We start from the raw sequence: 17,969 nt of genomic DNA on the forward strand, positions 1-17,969 counted from the left end.
GCTTCACACGAGTCGAATGTACAGAAGTCAAGACTGAACGTCTGAGAAAATACGGACCGCGTAAAGTTTCATCCTGCTTTACTTTTATTTGACTTCATTTTCTTTGTAGAAGGTGAGAAATGTGTGTGTGTGTGTGTGTGTGTGTGTGTGTGTGTGTGTGTGTGTGTGTGTGTGTGTGTGTGAGACTTGCGAGGTTCATCCAGACAAGGACTTTTCTCACGTCACCCTTTCTCTCTTCTTGCATTTCATCAGACGTTTTGTTCAGTTAAACTGAAAGAAAACCAGCCGACATATTTCACCAGGAAACTAAATAAACACGTAAAGGACATTATATAATTTGTTAGAGCAGATTATTCCCATTTAAACAATAAGGGAAGCCAATCCCAGTGGATTTATTCCCCGTTTACAGTATTATTCTGTATGATTCATCTCATCTCCAGCATGAGCTTTCTGGTCGAGTTTGCATCTGATGTCCTCAAACATTAGAAAACAACCCACTCGCTGCTTTTTCTCGATTCATCCATCCCACTTCTGTCTCTTTCGCTCCACTTTGTTCCTGCATCTCTGCCGACTGACCCAAACCCTGTTTCCATGGAGATCTCAGGGCTACACTGACGTGAAAGATCGGCGAAGAGGACGAGCGGAAGGAGAGATACTTTAGTGAAAGAGAGTATTCGGCGTGAGGACGACGTACATTGACTTGACCTGTGCGGATGCAGTCTTTGCACTCCGACTGCATTGGAGGAACACAATGCACCTGGACTGTGATGACGCGTCTCCTCCGTAGCGCTTTGCAGGGTGCACAGTCCTTGTTGCTGACGTCTCTTTTAAAAACCACTAGAGAACAAGTCAACCCCCAGGTCTCTCTCGTCAGGCAACGCAACTGATCAACCACATTGCATCCAGCGAGACGTTTTCTGTACTGAAACATGACTTACTTTTCCGTTACGCCAGAGTCCGCACGGCCTTGTTTGGCGTCTAAATGAGCGCCCGCTTCCACTTCCGCCTGCCGACCACGTGAAACGGGAGGCGTTCGAGGTTCAGCAAGAAAGTTAGGGCGTCTCGAGTCTCAGCAGATATAATACTACGGGTCACAAAATGTGGTACTCGACTCATTTTGAGTGGCTAAAAGGGCTGTCGGTCTCATGTGGATGGCTTTAGACCGCTCCCATAGGCTCTCGCGATTTAAAAAGATGGACTATGATGCACTTTGTGTAGAGTTATGAACCATAAAGAAAATATTGCATGTAATTGTATTTTTTTTTTACTCATATACAGGCAATCTCACAAGGGTTTCTGTATTTTATCTCGTTAAATTATTTAAATAGGCCTTGTGTGTTGAGGAGATAACCCAGTTTTGGTATGAGTATGAACACCTTCCAACTTTAAATATGGAATTGTCCCTTAATTTTTTTTTCCATTTATGTGCAAACGGCATCATAAATTAGCAAGAAAAGCTGTTTTTGGATGGAAGTGTGTTTCTGTTTCCCTAGGAAATACATTTTTTAAAAAGGGCACCAGAGACCAAGTCATGACCAAGACCACTGCGTGACACACTGATGAACACGTGGAACATGCAAACCATAGACGTTCCTCAAATTGATCCTAAAAAGATCCGGATTCCCTTAAAAATCGGCTAAAAATGTTGGAGTCTTTGTCAGAGTTTGATCATCTTAAAGGTTAAAAACCACTGATTTTACACATGAAGTCCAGCTCACGGAGTCCCACTCGGTCTATAAAACCAGTTATTTAACCGAAGCTAAACTCTGAGATCAGGAGTACTTTGGTTCAGGTTCAACTAGTGGATGTGGAATTTGCAAAACGTGAGCGTTGAGGCCGAATTTCCCCTTTTTTGAGACACAAACTCACCGTGCGGTCACCCTGTTAGCTGCTGTCTGTGTCCTCCTTTAGCTCTGGCTCCGCAGCAGCGCTCAGTCCATTATAAGCACCGTTCATGGTGATTTATGTGATTCATAGTGCGGACGTCTGCACAGGTTTTGTCCCCGCAGTCGCAGCCGACGACTCCGTTCACGTTGTAAATCTTCAGCTCGGTCTTAACCCTCGACCTGAATCCGAGCCGTAATCCCCAAAGCAGCCTCTTAAAGAAGTGACGACCAACAAACTCCTCACTTGAAGGGATTTTCCTCATCTCGTTACTCAGACCGACCAGGAAAAGAGATAAACCCCCGAACACTGTAACGCGATCCAACAGCTCTGTCGTCTCTGACGGTTTCATGACGTGGACGTTTGAATTGTTGTCGCAGTCAGAAAGGAGTTCACACGTTTGAAGGTCTTAGTGCTGCAACGCTTTAGTGAAAAGGGTCCATTGTAACGGGGGAAGATGTACAGGTAATCTTTTAAATCCACCCTATACCTGCATCAATATGACGCCGTGATCCAATTCAGAGGCCAAAATCACAGATTTGCATCTGTAGACATACGATAAGAAACATTCAAAGTAATTAGTGAAATAAAACTAAATATGTTTGATCAATTATTTAAAAAGTACCGTAAAGGTTTGGTTACAAGCCGCTCCTACCTTCAGTGGGTGTCCCCGCTGTAACAAGCTAGCACTCCTGCTAGCTCTCCGCTGTCGCAAGCTAGCACTCCTGCTAGCTCTTCGTTGTAGCAAGCTAACGCTTCTGCTAGCTTCCAGCTGCTGCTTATGCTACTGCCCGCATTCCCACTGCCCGAGTCGGACGTCGACCGGGGCTGGCGGACAGCTAGCGGACAGCTAGCAGGGGGAACTAGCAGCAGCGCTAGCTGGCTACAGCAGGGAGCTAGTGAAGACACCACCGGTGGTAGTAGCGGCTTGTAACCCGACTTTTACGGTAACAGTGGAAGTGACATAGAATAAAGAGTCAGTGGAGAGACGATGTTGGTGTGTGAATTGTTATTTATAATTCTGCAGCCACGTTGTGCGAATGCTTTGTGCGAGTGAACAGTGTAAAGTTACCCCGAGCTTCATCTGGCAGGTACAGCTGTCGTCAAACACGTCAACCTTTCTGTTTGAATTCATTCACTTTGTGCACTTTTCGACGCGCGCGCGCGTGTGTGTGTGTGTGTGTGTGTGTGATGGAATTTTTTTTTGTTGTGCTCCGGAGTTTTCCCTCAGGATCTAACCTTTATCAGATTAGCTTCTCCTGCTAATGCTATTGGGAAAGAGGACTCGGAGACGAGAGCTCTAGTTTCAGAGAGGTATGCATTGTTGTGCCTCGGTTCCTGTGTGCCATGCAGTCTGTGTGTGTGTGTGTGTGTGCGGCTGCATGTTTATCATACCACTAATTGTTTATGGCAGTTGCTTTCTCTGGCACAATAAACTAAAGCTTTTAAATCTATTTGCTGCAGTTAATGCAATCAGCCAGGGTTACCCGGAGTGACTGAAAGACGCCCGGGGCTCTTCTGACCTCAGTGATGAAACTTCGGTCCTCTGAGTCACTGCCGTGTGTGTGTGTGTGTGTGTGTGTGTGTTTGTGTGTGTGCGCGTGTGGCTCTGGTTTTTGTTCTGCATGGATAGAAAACAACGACGGAGACGGACACACAGAGACGGCCTCTAGTGACATATCATTGCAACGCGGGCGCACGCTTCGTTGAAACTGAAACGTTGCGGCCGTCCTCAAATCAACCCGAAACCCAGATCACGGGGTCAGGTACCCGTTTACTTTCAGCACCGATGAGTCTGGTTCCAACGGGCTCCGGCCTAATACTCAGAATAGATGTCGGACCTCATGCAAGAACATTGTTTGTATTGTTTATTGTACCTTTTTTTGACGTCAGATTCTGCAAAATGACCAGCAAACACATGACAAATGCCACCTGAGCTGTTTATTAGTCAGAGTAATGTAACTATAAAACCATAAGGGGCCACACGCTACGGCATCACACTCGAAATTGCTGCAAAGTAATTAATTTTTAGTGGAAAATCTTGACTATTAGGTTGAAAATTCATAACCATTTATTGCCAAACATGTTTTTAGATACAAGGAATTTGTCCCCTGGTGGGAGATGCATAACATTTAATATTTAACAAACTATTTTAAGGTTTTTAATATTATGGTTAAGAGAAAAACAACATTGTTTACACATTTAACACCCTCATACTTTCACTTTGTATGTATCTGTGGATGTATTCTCCTTTTTATCCTATTTTATTATTATTTTTTTTTTAAAAACACACCTGTATAAATATCTGTGATTTTTATTGAACAAGCATTTGTGCTCAAAGACACTTTTCAGACTGAAGTCAAGCTGTAAATTACACTCAAAGCAAATGGATGTCAAGCTTCAGCTTTTCCCAAAACGTGCTGTGTTTGAGAGAAAGAGTCAACCTGTGAGGTCAACAGTGAGGTCAAAAGTCCATCTTGTCAGCTGGATGAAGACAGATAACAGCTGCCGCTGACAGGAACAGGATTCACGTACGACGGCCCCGGTCCCATCACCGAGCGCCGCCTCAAACTTTTTTTTATTTTTTATCTCCGCGCCATCGCTCCCCTCCCCTGTTTATTTCCTCCCTGCTCCCAGATCAGATTTCCTCAATTTCCTGCTGTGGATTGAGCTGGAAAGGATGCACATAAATAAAGTGCATGTCGCACGCAGCAGTCCGGAGGCCTTGTGAGTGGGCTGGGACGCCGCACTGGGAGCCAGAAGTGACCATATTTGGACGAGAGGGTGGAGCTAAAGGGGCGAGGCAAGGTGGCCTACCGTTAGCATAGCGATGCTAGTTAAACTGTGCTATCAATGCACATTTCAGCTCGTGAAAACATTCTGTTCTGATTGACAGATTTATGGTCTTAAACTCCTACTGAAGTCTGTGCTTCATGTGTTAAAGCTGCATTATTTCTACTGACCACCAGGGGGCGACTCCTGTGGTTGTATAGAAGTCTAAATGAACGCCATGCTGTATTGAAAAAAAATTGAAACTAGAGATTGAGAAATAAACTCATATTTACAATGTTTACTGAGGGAATAAATGAAGAGACATAGAGACATTTATATAGACTTCTATACAACCAGAGGAGTCTCCCCCAGCTGGTCAGGAGAGAGAATGCAGGATTAACACATGAAGCAGAGACTTCTATACAACCAGAGGAGTCACACTTATCTCCAAACTGTTGACTGACCTTGTTAAACCATAATGTGGGTTTTCTTTTTTTTCTAGGACATTAAAAAATGATTCATTCATTCATTAAAATATCTCCCCGATGTGACACGTGGCTTTAACTTTGGCGGGGACGTGCTAACTGATTACTTCTTCCGACGAGCAATTAGAAAAAATAACCGATGACGGTTTTCAAATAAGTTTGACACTCCCACAACCTCGGTGCTCTGGTGGGGTTTTTTTTTTGTAATTTATTTTTTAATCTGCTATTTCAAGTGTTTACTTCTGACCCGGTTCACATTGCGTCTCTCCCCTCCGTGACTCATTTGTTTTCTCTCTGCTCCCTTCTTCTCTTCCACCCATCACTGGCTCCTTCCCTTCCCCTCACCTTTCCTTCTCTTGCTTCCTTACCTCCCGAGATCCGCAAACCCCCCTCTCCCACCTCCCGACAACACTGGAGCCGCGACACGCTAGGACGAGGCTATATCGGGGCCGATATTGTGCTCTTCTCACACAACAGGAGGGCAGCGGGAGGAAGAAAAAAAACGCCACACTATAATTACTTTGATTCACCCGCCGCTGAGTTGCTCTCCGCGGACGCTGGGAGAGTGGATGACCTTCCAGTGGTACATTTACTGAAAGTTAACGACTGACAAATGATCCTTAAAGAGGGCCAATCGCTTTAAAAACAAACCAGGATGGGAATGGAAAAAGAAAGATGACATTTCTCAAAAGCTTCTTCTACAATCTGTTCCTTCCCACCATTTGCTTTCTGCACAAAAGTGGAACTGTTCACCATCCGGGCGCTTTACAGACCATGTAGGGACTCGGTGACGTGGTGTGTGTTTTTGTATCATAGAAACATGGTGTTCTTTGTCTGACGGCCAAGTGCTCTCCCCCCGTACCTTTACCTCCGTCGGTGCTGGCGAAGCGAGCTGCAGTTCTTCTTGACCATCTGCCATGACTCGGGCCACCCTGAGACAATAACAAGCTGGTCGGGTGGAGGGAGCGAGGAGGTGAGGGGGTTGTGTGGGCGGAGGAAGGATACACAAATATGCCCCGCTAATAATTATAGCCTAACACCTCAAGCTGATGCACAATGAAAGCCGCAGCTACTCCTCTGGGGGGGATTCATAATTCGTCTTTCAGTTTCTAATTGAAGGGTTTCGTTATAAATAGCTCGCCGCTAAATTCAAAAGAGTGCGGCGCAAGTCTGGAGACATTTCATCTGTTCATGAATGTCAATGAATCCCATGAAAAGACTACAACCAGCAATAAATGCCGCTGGTTTGTATTGTCTGCGCAGCCAAGGCCCCGATAGCTCGTTCCTCTGCCATAGAGCTCCATTGTGGTTGAGTGACGTGCTGCTTTATTGCCATGAACGTGGGCACCGTGGTTTATTTCTTTTTTGGACTCCACACACCCCGTCATGGCTGCGTAGAAATACAAATAACCTTCAGACTGTCGGGGGTCGTTTAGCAGAGGAACTGTTAGTTTAAGGAGAAGAGAGTCCTCATGCGTGAAGAGACCGAAATTCATTTCCATTGCATGAAGCACAGACTTCTAATTTCCATAGAAGTCCATTTTACATGTGTTAAAGCTGCTTTCTCTCTATTGACCACCAGGGAGCGACTCCTCTGGTTGTATAGAAGTATGTGCTCCATATGTTAAAGCTGCTTTCTCTCTATTGACCACCAGGGGGCGACTCCTCTGGTTGTATAGAAGTATGTGCTTCATGTGTTAAAGCTGCTTTCTCTCTATTGACCACCAGGGAGCGACTCCTCTGGTTGTATAGAAGTATGTGCTTCATGTGTTAAAGCTGCTTTTGTCTCTCCTGACCACCAGGGGAGACTCCTCTGGTTGTATAGAAGTCTATGCTTCATGTGTTAAAGCTGCTTTCTCTCTATTGACCACCAGGGAGCGACTCCTCTGGTTGTATAGAAGTATGTGCTTCATATGTTAAAGCTGCTTTCTCTCTATTGACCACCAGGGGGCGACTCCTCTGGTTGTATAGAAGTCTATGCTTCATGTGTTAAAGCTGCTTTCTCTCTATTGACCACCAGGGGGCGACTCCTCTGGTTGTATAGAAGTATGTGCTTCATGTGTTAAAGCTGCTTTCTCTCTCCTGACCACCAAGGGGCGACTCCTCTGGTTGTATAGAAGTCTATGCTTCATGCATTTTGTCACCAGACCACAAGGGTGCAACTCCTTTGGTTGTATAGAAGTCTATGCTTTGTTTGTTGAAGCTGCGTTCTCTCTCCTGATAACCAGGGGGCGACTCCTCTGGTTGTATAGAAGTCTATATAAATGACTCTACCTCTCTCTTGACCATAAAGCAGGGGATGACCACAAAGGGCGGGGCTACAAGGTGATTGACAGGTCGCTATAACTCTACATTTGAGACCAGTTTTTGAAATCCAACTGAAACCCGTTTAGTCGTCCCTCTTTGTGTTCATAAATGAAGTATTGCTAATATTTGAGCGCAGAAGGTCGTCATGTCGGTGTCTGCGTTTGATCGAGTGCTGTTCAATTAATGCATCACAGGAGAAAACAAGAGGAGAGATTTCTGTAGCCGGTGTAGATGTAGCTGAGAAAAACAATGCAATTTAATTTCAGTTAATTAAAGAACAGATGGGCATCATTTATTTTAGTCTTTTCATGGGATTACAGCCACTAATCTCCTTTAATTCCTATTTTCATCTTTCTCTTTCTAGTTTTTGTGTCATACTTCTATATATTCATGTTTTACAAGCATTTTATACATCTTTTAATATCAGTTTAACACCTACGTGTCGACCTTATGAAAAGGGTGATTATTATTTATTAATTTTCTAAACAATAAAGGAATTTCAAAGGACTTCAGATCTGCTGCACAGCAGAGAAAAATAGTGCAGCACACAGCGAGTGGCGCTTCTCGCTGCCCGCTGCTTGGCAAGGCGAGCCAAGGCGATGCCATCCCGTCCCAGAATGCACTGTGGCGTTGGTTATGCAAGAGGCTGTTCTGGTCTATTCTTAGCTCCACCTCACTGAGAAAGTAACAGCGCCGGTCGCCCGAGAGTCAAAAAGCGCAGAGATCTGATGAGGCGGGAATCGTCAGCGAGGTGAGAACCCGGCGCAGTGGGCTCTTCTGCCATCAGGCGCTCACGCCGGGACGCTGGCAGGATGGCATGCCCTTATATGGTGTTCGCAGGAAGTGGAGGTGTATGGGTGGTTGTGCGAAGGAGGGAGGAGGGGTTATAAATGTCATAGTACGTACAGCAGGAAAAAGGATGCAAGAATAGAAGGGTTTTTTTTTAAATCCTAAAATAGGACACGTACACAACGCTCACCAGAATGTATTTTTACGCCTCCTGCACAGACACAAACAAAGACGCCATCTTTACATCCAGCCTTCCTTTTTGTTTGTTTGTTTGTTTAATTCCCATCTGTCGCATGCAGCCGTTGTGTCACCAGTGCTGCTGATCCCTAAGTCTCCCAACTGTCCGGCATTTCTTAATGGATGCCCAATCCTATTATGATTATTATTTTTCCTGGAAAGCCCCGCAGAGACGGAGGGGTTCGTATCGGCCGACACGTGTCTAAAGACGAGGCTCAGTTCCTGCTGTTGAAGCGGGGCGGTGACCACGCGGCGAGGGATTGAGGCCGCTTCGTCATTTGTTATGTGACGTTTGGGGGTTTTCACAAACATTATTATGTTGAGGAACATACAGTTGAAGCTGCGCTTATAGTTTTATATTAAAGCAGAGTTCTGAAAGTCATGGAAAACCTGGAAAAGTCTGGAATGGTCCTTGAAAAAAAGACCCAAAAGTTGTCTAAAAGTCGTGTAAATGTGTTATATTCATGTGTTCATGACCTTCATTTACTCTGAGTTATAAATAATGAATCTGCTTTTAAAAGAAAGAGGCTCAAAATATCAGCAGCATACATACAGACATCTATATTAATGTTTATTATTTTAATCAAACTATTGTCTCTCATTCATTTGAGTCATTTAAGGTTTACTGTATGCTTTGAATCCTCATTGTTAGTTTAAATACTACATTTTATCACTTTTCACTGTTTACACACAGATTTCACACAATGTTTGCTCAAGGACATTTGGTTTAAAGTCATAGAAATTTGGTTTAAAGTCATGGAAAAGTCAAAAGTTGCTGCACAATCTCAGCTCTCTCTGTAAGGAGGCAGTGTGAAGTGATAACATGGCCTTAAACACTGGTCACGATGTGTATGGACCCCGTGAAGCTACGACTATGAGGACTTGTTCGTGTTGTACAGATTTGCAGTCGTCCCTGTGGACAGAAGCCGTAGTGTTTCCAGGCTCCAGACTCTCTTGACAGCTCGGATGTGTCGGGGTCATATGAGGTACTTGTACTTTGTCAGTGTGTTGAACTGAACTGAGAGAGAAACTTATCTTTTCTCTCTTCAAAGCCACCGGACTCCATTGACAAAAACTCAGTTGGTTTCAATTTCAGTTTAGTTGCATGTCTGCGTCCAACATCCACTGAGGATGACGAGTCTTTAGCGAGCGAACACAGAGATAACAGAGAGAAGAGGAGACACTCATCAGGTTGTTAAGGTAAACCAGTTTGCCTTTCACGATACAAAAGATGACGATGCGTTCACATGCGCTAACAGACAGATAGCGCAGTTTCAAAGCCTGCAATTAAAAACCTTCACGGCCCGATTTCTAAAGTAAATTATCTAGAATTATATCGGTGTATAAAGATAGAAAAATAAGCTTTGAAAAGAGAATTTTTACATCGTCAATGTTGTTCACAATGTCGACTATGATTGCGATGTGGCTGACATCACAGTAACTGGACTTTTTGGTATCATCGTACACATTTAAATTGGTTTTCTCGTCATAATTCTTCCTCACAAACCTTAAGTGTGATTTTAAAAACGTTTGTTTCTCGCTCTGCTCTGACATTTCCTTTTGAATTGTCATCTGAAATATTAAAGAGAGTGTTGGTGACTCAGTCCCTTATGAACCTCAATCATCTTTGAAGCTATTTGGGGAAATGGCATCACTTCCTAAATGCCACACGGAGAACCACCGACGGAGAGATTATTTTTTTATTAAGCAAAAGATCATTTTTAATAGAAACCACGCGCAATGTGTTTCCAACAGTTACAGTGCAGGCCGCTTTTATTTTATTGTGATTCTGTGTAAGGAGGACCTGGCAAATGAGTAGCTGTCTGTTATCTGTGCATACGTCAATGAACATATCTAGAATCTGAATCTATTTTCAGTAGTTATGTCATGTTTTCACAAGAGAAGTGAAGAATTTCAAAAATCGAGCTGACATTTTTCAGCTTTAGGGTCATTTTATCACTTTGCTGGTGCATCAGGACGATGGAGCCTCATTATGTCGAGAACTGAAATTGTTCTGCAATTTTTGATGTCACCCATGGGTATGTATCTCATATGCAAGCGCCCTTAAAAGGTGCATTTAAGAAATTATGTAAAATCGAGTAAATGACCACAATGTTTACCTTTTTCTTTTTGAACTCCTTCAGAGCGTGAAAAGTCCCGAGTCAGACTCGCCCCCGAGCGTTGCGTTGCGTCATTTTAAAGCCTTTTTGTTCCCCGCAGAACAAATTTACTCTGCAGAAATGTGCAACCTGCTTCCTGTTTGGAGCTTAAAAGCAAAACCGGGTGAGCGAGGCCTTGACGGCGTTTACTGTTGACACTGCAGCAGACGGGCCGACCGGCAGCCGGCGGCTGCAGAGGGAGCGCCCGCCAGTCGGAGCTCACCTGGAGGATTGAGAGCCTCTCAATCCTCCAGGTGAGCAGTTAGACCGGCCCCCTTTGGGTGCACAAACTCTTTCTTTTTGCTCTTCTGACTACTGAGGTAAAACTCCGCCAGAGGAGTCAAAGTCTTTCTGCAGATTTCTGTCCGGCTTCGACATTAGAAACCCAGCAATCACGAGAAAAGTGGTCACAGTTGTTTGAGATTGTAATGGACGGGTGGGGGGGGGGGCAGCGTTTCCCACCCGCCCAATCCCTTCTTTGACATTTTAAAATGCCTCTGATTCAGAGAAACCCAAGTTGTTATGTGTATTGTTGCGAGAAAGGAAAAAGGAAAGGAAAGGAAAAAGGAACTGAATCAGGTGAATCGACTCCGAGCGTCACACTTACCTGAAGAGAGAGAGAACGGTTCAGAGGCAGAGGTTTGACTTTTTATTCACCATATTGTTCTCCATATTGTTCACCATATTGTTCTCCATATTGTTCTCCATATTGTTCTCCATATTGTTCACCATATTGTCACCATATTGTTCTCCATATTGTTCTCCATATTGTCCTCCATATTGTTCACCATATTGTTCACCATATTGTCACCATATTGTCACCATATTGTTCACCATATTGTCACCATATTGTTCACCATATTGTTCACCATATTGTCACCATATTGTTCTCCATATTGTTCTCCATATTGTTCACCGTATTGTTCTACATATTGTTCACCATATTGTTCTCCATATTGTCACCATATAGTCACCATATTGTCACCATATTGTCACCATATTGTTCACCATATTGTTCTCCATATTGTCACCATATTGTCCAATAATCAGAGCAAATACAACAGGAATGAAGACAATATCTAGTCATACATATAAAGGCTTCAAAGCGTTTAAATATCTAGTATCAAAGTTCGTCAGTCGAGTTGCTTCTGCTTCATTAATTATCGCTCCGGCTGTGAGGCCAAAACAAATTCTCCGATTTAAACATTTTTTTCTTTCTTTTTTTTTATTGCTAAAAAACCCGTGAAGTTTCGGGGCCATGCGGACCTCCGGTCCGGCTCACGTGGGGGTTTCCTTCCATCTGAAGTGGATTGAAAGTGAAACGTCATCGTGACATCGGCGCCGACCTTTGAGAGAGAACACAAAAGGCCGATGCACAGATTAAAAGATTACCGCTAAAAGGTTCTCGACAGTCTCAGCTCTGCTGCCCTGCACGTCAAAGTGGCCATAATCTATATTTCTCATGGGAACAATTGATTCCATATTGCAACGTGAGCTGAACTCAGAGCCGTCGGCGATAACCGATGAGCGGTCGGAGAGCGCTTTGCCTCGGCACACAAAAGAAAGAGCAGAACCCGTTGCGCGCTACCCGTTGAGCGGCACAATGGACGCCGTTAGCGACGAGCCGGTGAACGCGGCGCAGAGGCCGACGGGGAGCCGGTGGAGACCAAAAGCAGAGCGAGAAGACAGACGTGTGTTCGTCAGGCGGAGGCCAACACGGCTACTGATGAACACGCGTGTTGCTCTGTTACCGCTGGACATGTGAACGGCAGCCGGTCAGAAAACGCTGCACCTTCACGGTGGATTTAAGAAAGACTGATGAGGGAAAAATGTCTTTTAAGTGCAAATAACGACCTCATTTTATCCTCTATGTTTGAGTTTGGTCAAGCAAAGAGTCTGAAACCTAATATATCACTCTCTCTCTCTCTCTCTCTCTCTCTCTCTCTCTGTCTCTCTCTCTCTCTCTCTCTCTCTCTCTCTCTCTCTCTCTCTCTCTCTCTCTCTCTCTCTCTCTCTCTCTCTCCATCCAGACTTCAGTGACCAGCTCGTGGAGGTGGTCGGCCTCGAAGGGGCGATCGAGATGGGTCAGATCTACACCGGGCTGAAGAGCGCCGGACGCAGACTGGCTCAGTGTACCAACGTCACCATCAGGTCAGAGCCTTCCTCCTCCTCCTCTTCCTCCTCCTTCCTTTACCTTCCTCCCGGTCAGCCAACTGGAAGCGGCGCTTTCCGCATCCATCTCCATGCAACGCGTGTTTGATCAAAGATGCATCCCTCTTGAGTGTTCTGGTCCCTGCAGCATCCAGCCAACAACATCAATTATGTATTTTATAAATGCATTCTTTACGAAATGAGTCAGACAATCACGGGAGGAGAAAGATCTACACAAACACACACACACGCACACAACGTATACACACTAGAGTTTGGATTTAGTTCCAGGATGCTAACGATATCGATATGATGAAGTATTTCATTTTTTCCCCCCTTCTTGCTCTCCGGTGAGCCGGCGTCTGTCCCAACAGAGCCACATGACGGACACGTTGTTCTGCACACCGTCCCGAATACTTTCCTCCAACCAGAATTAGAAGCGCATCCATCACGGCCATTCTCCCACGCTGCACTGCTCCAGCCGGAGAGGCATGCATGAAAGTCCTAAACCAACTTTTGAGTGTGTGTGTCTGTGTGTGTGTGTGTGTGTGTGTGTGTGTGTGTGTGTGTGTGTGTGTGTACATATACAGTGGGTCTGTGAGTTTAAAGAGTGGGGGCCAGTCTGGGAATGGCTCTCATGGGAACAAAGGGTGCAGTGTTTGACCCCGTCCTGGGGCAGTGTGAACAGGCATCTCGTGCCTCAGAGGTGTGTGTGATCCGACCTTCACAACCCCACCCTGTCCTCCCCCCCTCTCTCTCTCTCGCTCTCTCTCTCTCTCTCTCCTTGCCCTCCCCCCCACCACCTCCTCCTGCTCCCTCCCTCACAGGACGTCCCGCCGGCTGCCGATGCAGATCGACGGCGAGCCCTGGATGCAGCCGCCCTGCACGGTGAGCGGCGAAGGAAGAAAAAAGAATCATTGAGAAATTGCAGAGAGGGATTCTCATGAGACTCACAGCAGCATGTGACCACATTTTTTAAAAAAAGAGACCCTTCTTTAGTCCCAAGTTATGGAAGTATTTTTGTCGCAGAGACACATTCTCAGCTGATCGACGCTCGCTGAATCCTTTCATCGCTCAAAACCAAACCGAGGGACTCCGTCGGTGGTGCAGTGTCGTTTACTGCGAGCCGGGTCGAGTGAATGAGACACAAATACCTTTAGTTGCTACTGACGTTAGCGTGTGCTGACGTTAGCGTGTGCTGGGCCAATCAGAGGTCTGCAGTGTTTTACCTGCTCGTACCAGCAGCTACTCGCTCGCTTGGAGGTGCTTACACTCAACTTTTGCAAACGGAAAACCCCCCAAAAATGATGTTGAAATGCGGCCTCTTGTTGCCGCGTGCCGGACCACAGACGACCGTCGCTCGTCTGTGGTCCCGTCTCGGCTCACGACCTCGACCTTTAGTTCATCTTCCTCCTCTGCGCGCCCCTCCTCAGCCTCAACCTCCAACGGGCAATCACGCCATCGAAATACCACGCAGTCCGACGTCGCTCTTCGCAGGAGGAAGTCGACTGTCGTCTATTCATCCGTCGCTCCGTTTCGAAGCGCTTTCCATCTCCGCGGAGGCGGAGGACGGAGCGCTTTTTGTTCCGTTGTGTTCCGGCGGCGGCGTTCAAGGCCGCGGCGATGCGATTTGTTACGACGGCCCTGTTGAGAAGTGACGACTGGAGTGATTCGGCGTTTGATGAAAAGGATATTGCGAGCACACTTCTGCTGCACAAAAACCTCGTGTTGCATCCTCAACCCTGACCTTTCTTCTCTCCGGGTTCCCGCAGATCCGGATCACGCACATGAACCAGGTCCCCATCCTCCTGGGCCCGCCGCAGAAGACGCCCTTCTTTTTCTTCAAGAAGCGCAACCGGAGCCGGGACTAGGACACAGAACGACACACACACACATATATATAGATAGATAGATATATGCACACATACACACACACACACACACACACACACACACATGCCGCCCACTGTATAGGCAGCTCCACCAGACGACTGGCGCAAACTGTTTTTGGACTTTGAAAGCGGGGTCACGTCGCGGATGCCTGCAGACAATCTTTGCCCCACCGAAGGAACCGGCAGTGATGGCGACCCCGAAATGAAAAAAGACCGCCAGCGACCTTTTCCTGTGTAACCCCCGGCTCCCCTAAACCTCGGGCTCATCCGTGGATGTAGTTTCAAACCCCAAACCCTCTTCTAAACCCAACCCCTTGCCGGGATTCCCTCGCAGCCCATGAACGAAGCGAGGAAAGCCATCGTGAGGAAGAGGAGGAGGAAGAGCTCCAACGCACTACAGAGAGGAAGAGAAGGAGGGTTTATAAAAAAAAAAGAGAAAGTAATCGTGGTTGTTTACGAGGCCGGTGAGTAACTAGAGAGTAGGATCCGCCTCTCGGTTAAAACAGCTGTATGAATAATGAAGCGGCGGTTGCTTGTAAGAGCACGAGCTCTCGGGGGTTCTCCCCACAGACCGGCAGCGCGGGAGAGGAAACGCCTCATCCATTATTGACTTATTTTGTTTGTGGGTCGGCGGCGGCGGCGGCGGGGCGTAACAGTGGCCTGGAATGGGTTTAGCGTGCAGGGATTTTTACTGGCCCACAACAAAAAAAAAAGATCGTCTAAAACCGTATTTACAGACCGGGGAGAGGATCTGGCGGGTGACACGTGTATCGTATGATGTGAGTCTAGTGAGGATGGAGAGATGGGAGCTTTCTTTGCGTCACCGCAAGGAACTTTTGACTTGGTCGCGCCACCGATGCCGACGCCGCTGCGTGACCCACGTCAGCGAAACGAGGCCGTCCGCCAGAGGACCGGCTGTTTCCACGGCCGGTGGACTAAAACGCCCGTCCTCGGGTCCGAGTCCTCGCCACGTCAGACCCCAAAAAGAAGTAGCAGGAATTCCTTCGGCCTCATACTGCAGGGGTGAGGAGGGAGGAGCGAGAACCAGGGCCGCGAATGAAAGATCCCCGTAGTAAGTTTAGGGAACTCGTTTCCGTCGGACGCCCTCGTGCCGGTCCGGTCTCGACTGAGCGCGTGCAGTAAACAGAACGCCGCACCTGTCCGCGTCCGCAGCATTAACAGAGGATCAACGCGACAAATCCGACAGCTCCTGTGCGCCCGAATGCCATCGGACACTTCTACTGGGTCAAGGATTGAAATACATCCGCTCAAGGGTACAGCGGCACAATCCAGGGAGGGTTTATTTACCAGAGCATTGACAGAGGAACTAAATTTATCCCTCTATCCCAGAGAGGGTCTGTCCTGCAGTGAAACCCGACGCCTAATTACTGTGTCAAACATCAACTGGCAATGTCAAGTGTGCCGTCGGGGCGCACGACCCCGAGCCGGACCCCTTCGATGCATTCACGGTTTGCTCATCCGCACCAAATAAAGATGTGACGGAGGACGGGTTCAGAAAGAGATTATAGTTCAGTGTTTATGAAAGAATGTATCCAAATGACATACAGCGGCGTGTGCCGAGGGAGCGTAATATATGTATATTTCTGGAAAAGTAGCGGAGTAGCTCACAAATACTGTACACACAAGTGTGTTTTTAATATATCATTGTTATTCATGTGGAAGTCTTAGCGTAGGAGGAGCTCAGATCAGTATTCTTCGCCGTACAGAGTCGCTGACGGTCGCCCCTCGGAAAGGCAGTTGGTTTTTTTACCCCATTACTCGTCTAACTCACATCGTTGGAGATTTTCGGGGGCGTGTTGCGTCATCGTCTGTCCCCCGGCTCGCCGGCACCCGATCCATCGGAGTTACAGATTGTGTGACGAAATAATCTCCTGGTGCTTGTTTATGAAGCTTATTGTATGTATGTATGTGTGTATGTGTGTGTGTATGTATCTATGTATGTATCTATGTATGTGTGTGTGTATGTATGTATGTATCTATGTATGTGTGTGTATGTATGTGTGTGTGTGTGTGTGTATGTATGTATGTATGTATGTGTGTACACTACCGTTCAAAAGTTTGGGGTCACTTAGAAATGTCCTTATTTTTCAAAGAAAAGCACAGTTTTTTTTCAATGAAGATAACATGAAATGATCATAAATACACTCTGTACATTGTTAATGTGCTGAAAGACTATTCTCAGTGGAAATGTCTGGTTTTTAATGAAATATCTACAGAGGTGTACAGAGGCCCATTTCTAGCAGCATCACTCCAGAGTTGTAGTGGTACGTTGTGTTTGATCATCGCCTTAGAAGACTAGTGGGTGAGTAGAAAACCCTTGAAACCTTTGTGCAGTGTTGTCATACAGCTGAAAACAGCTCTGCTGGTGAGAGAAGCTATACAACTGGCCTTCCTTTGAGCTAGTTGAGTATCTGGAGCATCACATTTGTTCCATTAAACTCTCAAAATGGCCAGAAAAAGAGAACATTCATGTGAAACTCTTCAGTCTGTTCTTGTTCTTAGAAATGAAGGATATTGTATGAAATGAAGGATATTGTATGAAATGAAGGATATTGTATGAAATGAAGGATATTGTATGCCAAGAAACTGAAACTTTGTCTGGGTGACCCCAAACTATTGAACGGTAGTGTACATATATCAGTATTGGCATAAATGTCAGCCAACAAACCCAGAAGTTGCAGTAAAGAATGTGCTGATACTTTACTAATGGGAATGTCATTAGTTTTGCAGGTGTTTGTACCAAAGTGTTGGAAAAATTAATACTTTTACCAGATGGGTGGCGCCAGATGAAGAGTTACGGCATCGTTCATTATTGAGTGAGATATGAAGGGTTGTACCGACTTACCAGAGACAGTCAATGAAGTAGCTGTTGAGTATTTCAACAATCTGAACCGTCGTCGTCGTCCATCCTCTGGGGACCACGAATGTCAACATTTCAATGGCAATACAAACATGGTTGAGGTCCTTTTAACCTTTTTTAAACATGAATATCGGCCTCAGAAAAAAGGTCGTCGTTAAAGGAAAAATGGGAATATTTCGTCACACACGGTTAACCCTGACGGTCGAGGATGCTCGAGAAAAATGTGTTTTTAACACCGGACGATCGGCGCGAGGTGCCAGTTAGACGTTTTGGAGGGAAAACTGCTGTTCGGCCACCGGCAGGACGCTCTGATGGTGCAAACTGAGCTCCGCCGTGGGGCCTCTGTGCCCTACGTGTCCCTTTAAAACACACCGAGTCATCCCTCTCGCACCCAGGCCCCATGAAAACAGAC

The 17,969-nt window shown here is 46.1% G+C and overlaps 1 protein-coding gene across 1 annotated transcript in view; it reads left to right on the forward strand.

Moving 5' to 3' along the window:
• LOC137782662 (diacylglycerol kinase beta-like) overlaps window positions 1–14,688 on the forward strand; it is a 66,991-nt gene extending 52,303 nt beyond the window's left edge. Inside the window, 3 exon segments of the mRNA XM_068572157.1 lie at window positions 12,664–12,784; window positions 13,612–13,672; window positions 14,557–14,688. Coding sequence (XP_068428258.1) covers window positions 12,664–12,784; window positions 13,612–13,672; window positions 14,557–14,655 — 281 coding nt within the window. The 3' untranslated portion in view covers window positions 14,656–14,688.
• Window positions 14,689–17,969: the final 3,281 nt, after the last annotated feature.

Source organism: Clinocottus analis, unplaced genomic scaffold (genome assembly GCF_023055335.1).
Source record: "Clinocottus analis isolate CAN_PGR_092001 unplaced genomic scaffold, fCliAna1.0.p SCAF_12, whole genome shotgun sequence".
Taxonomy (NCBI): domain Eukaryota; kingdom Metazoa; phylum Chordata; class Actinopteri; order Perciformes; family Cottidae; genus Clinocottus; species Clinocottus analis.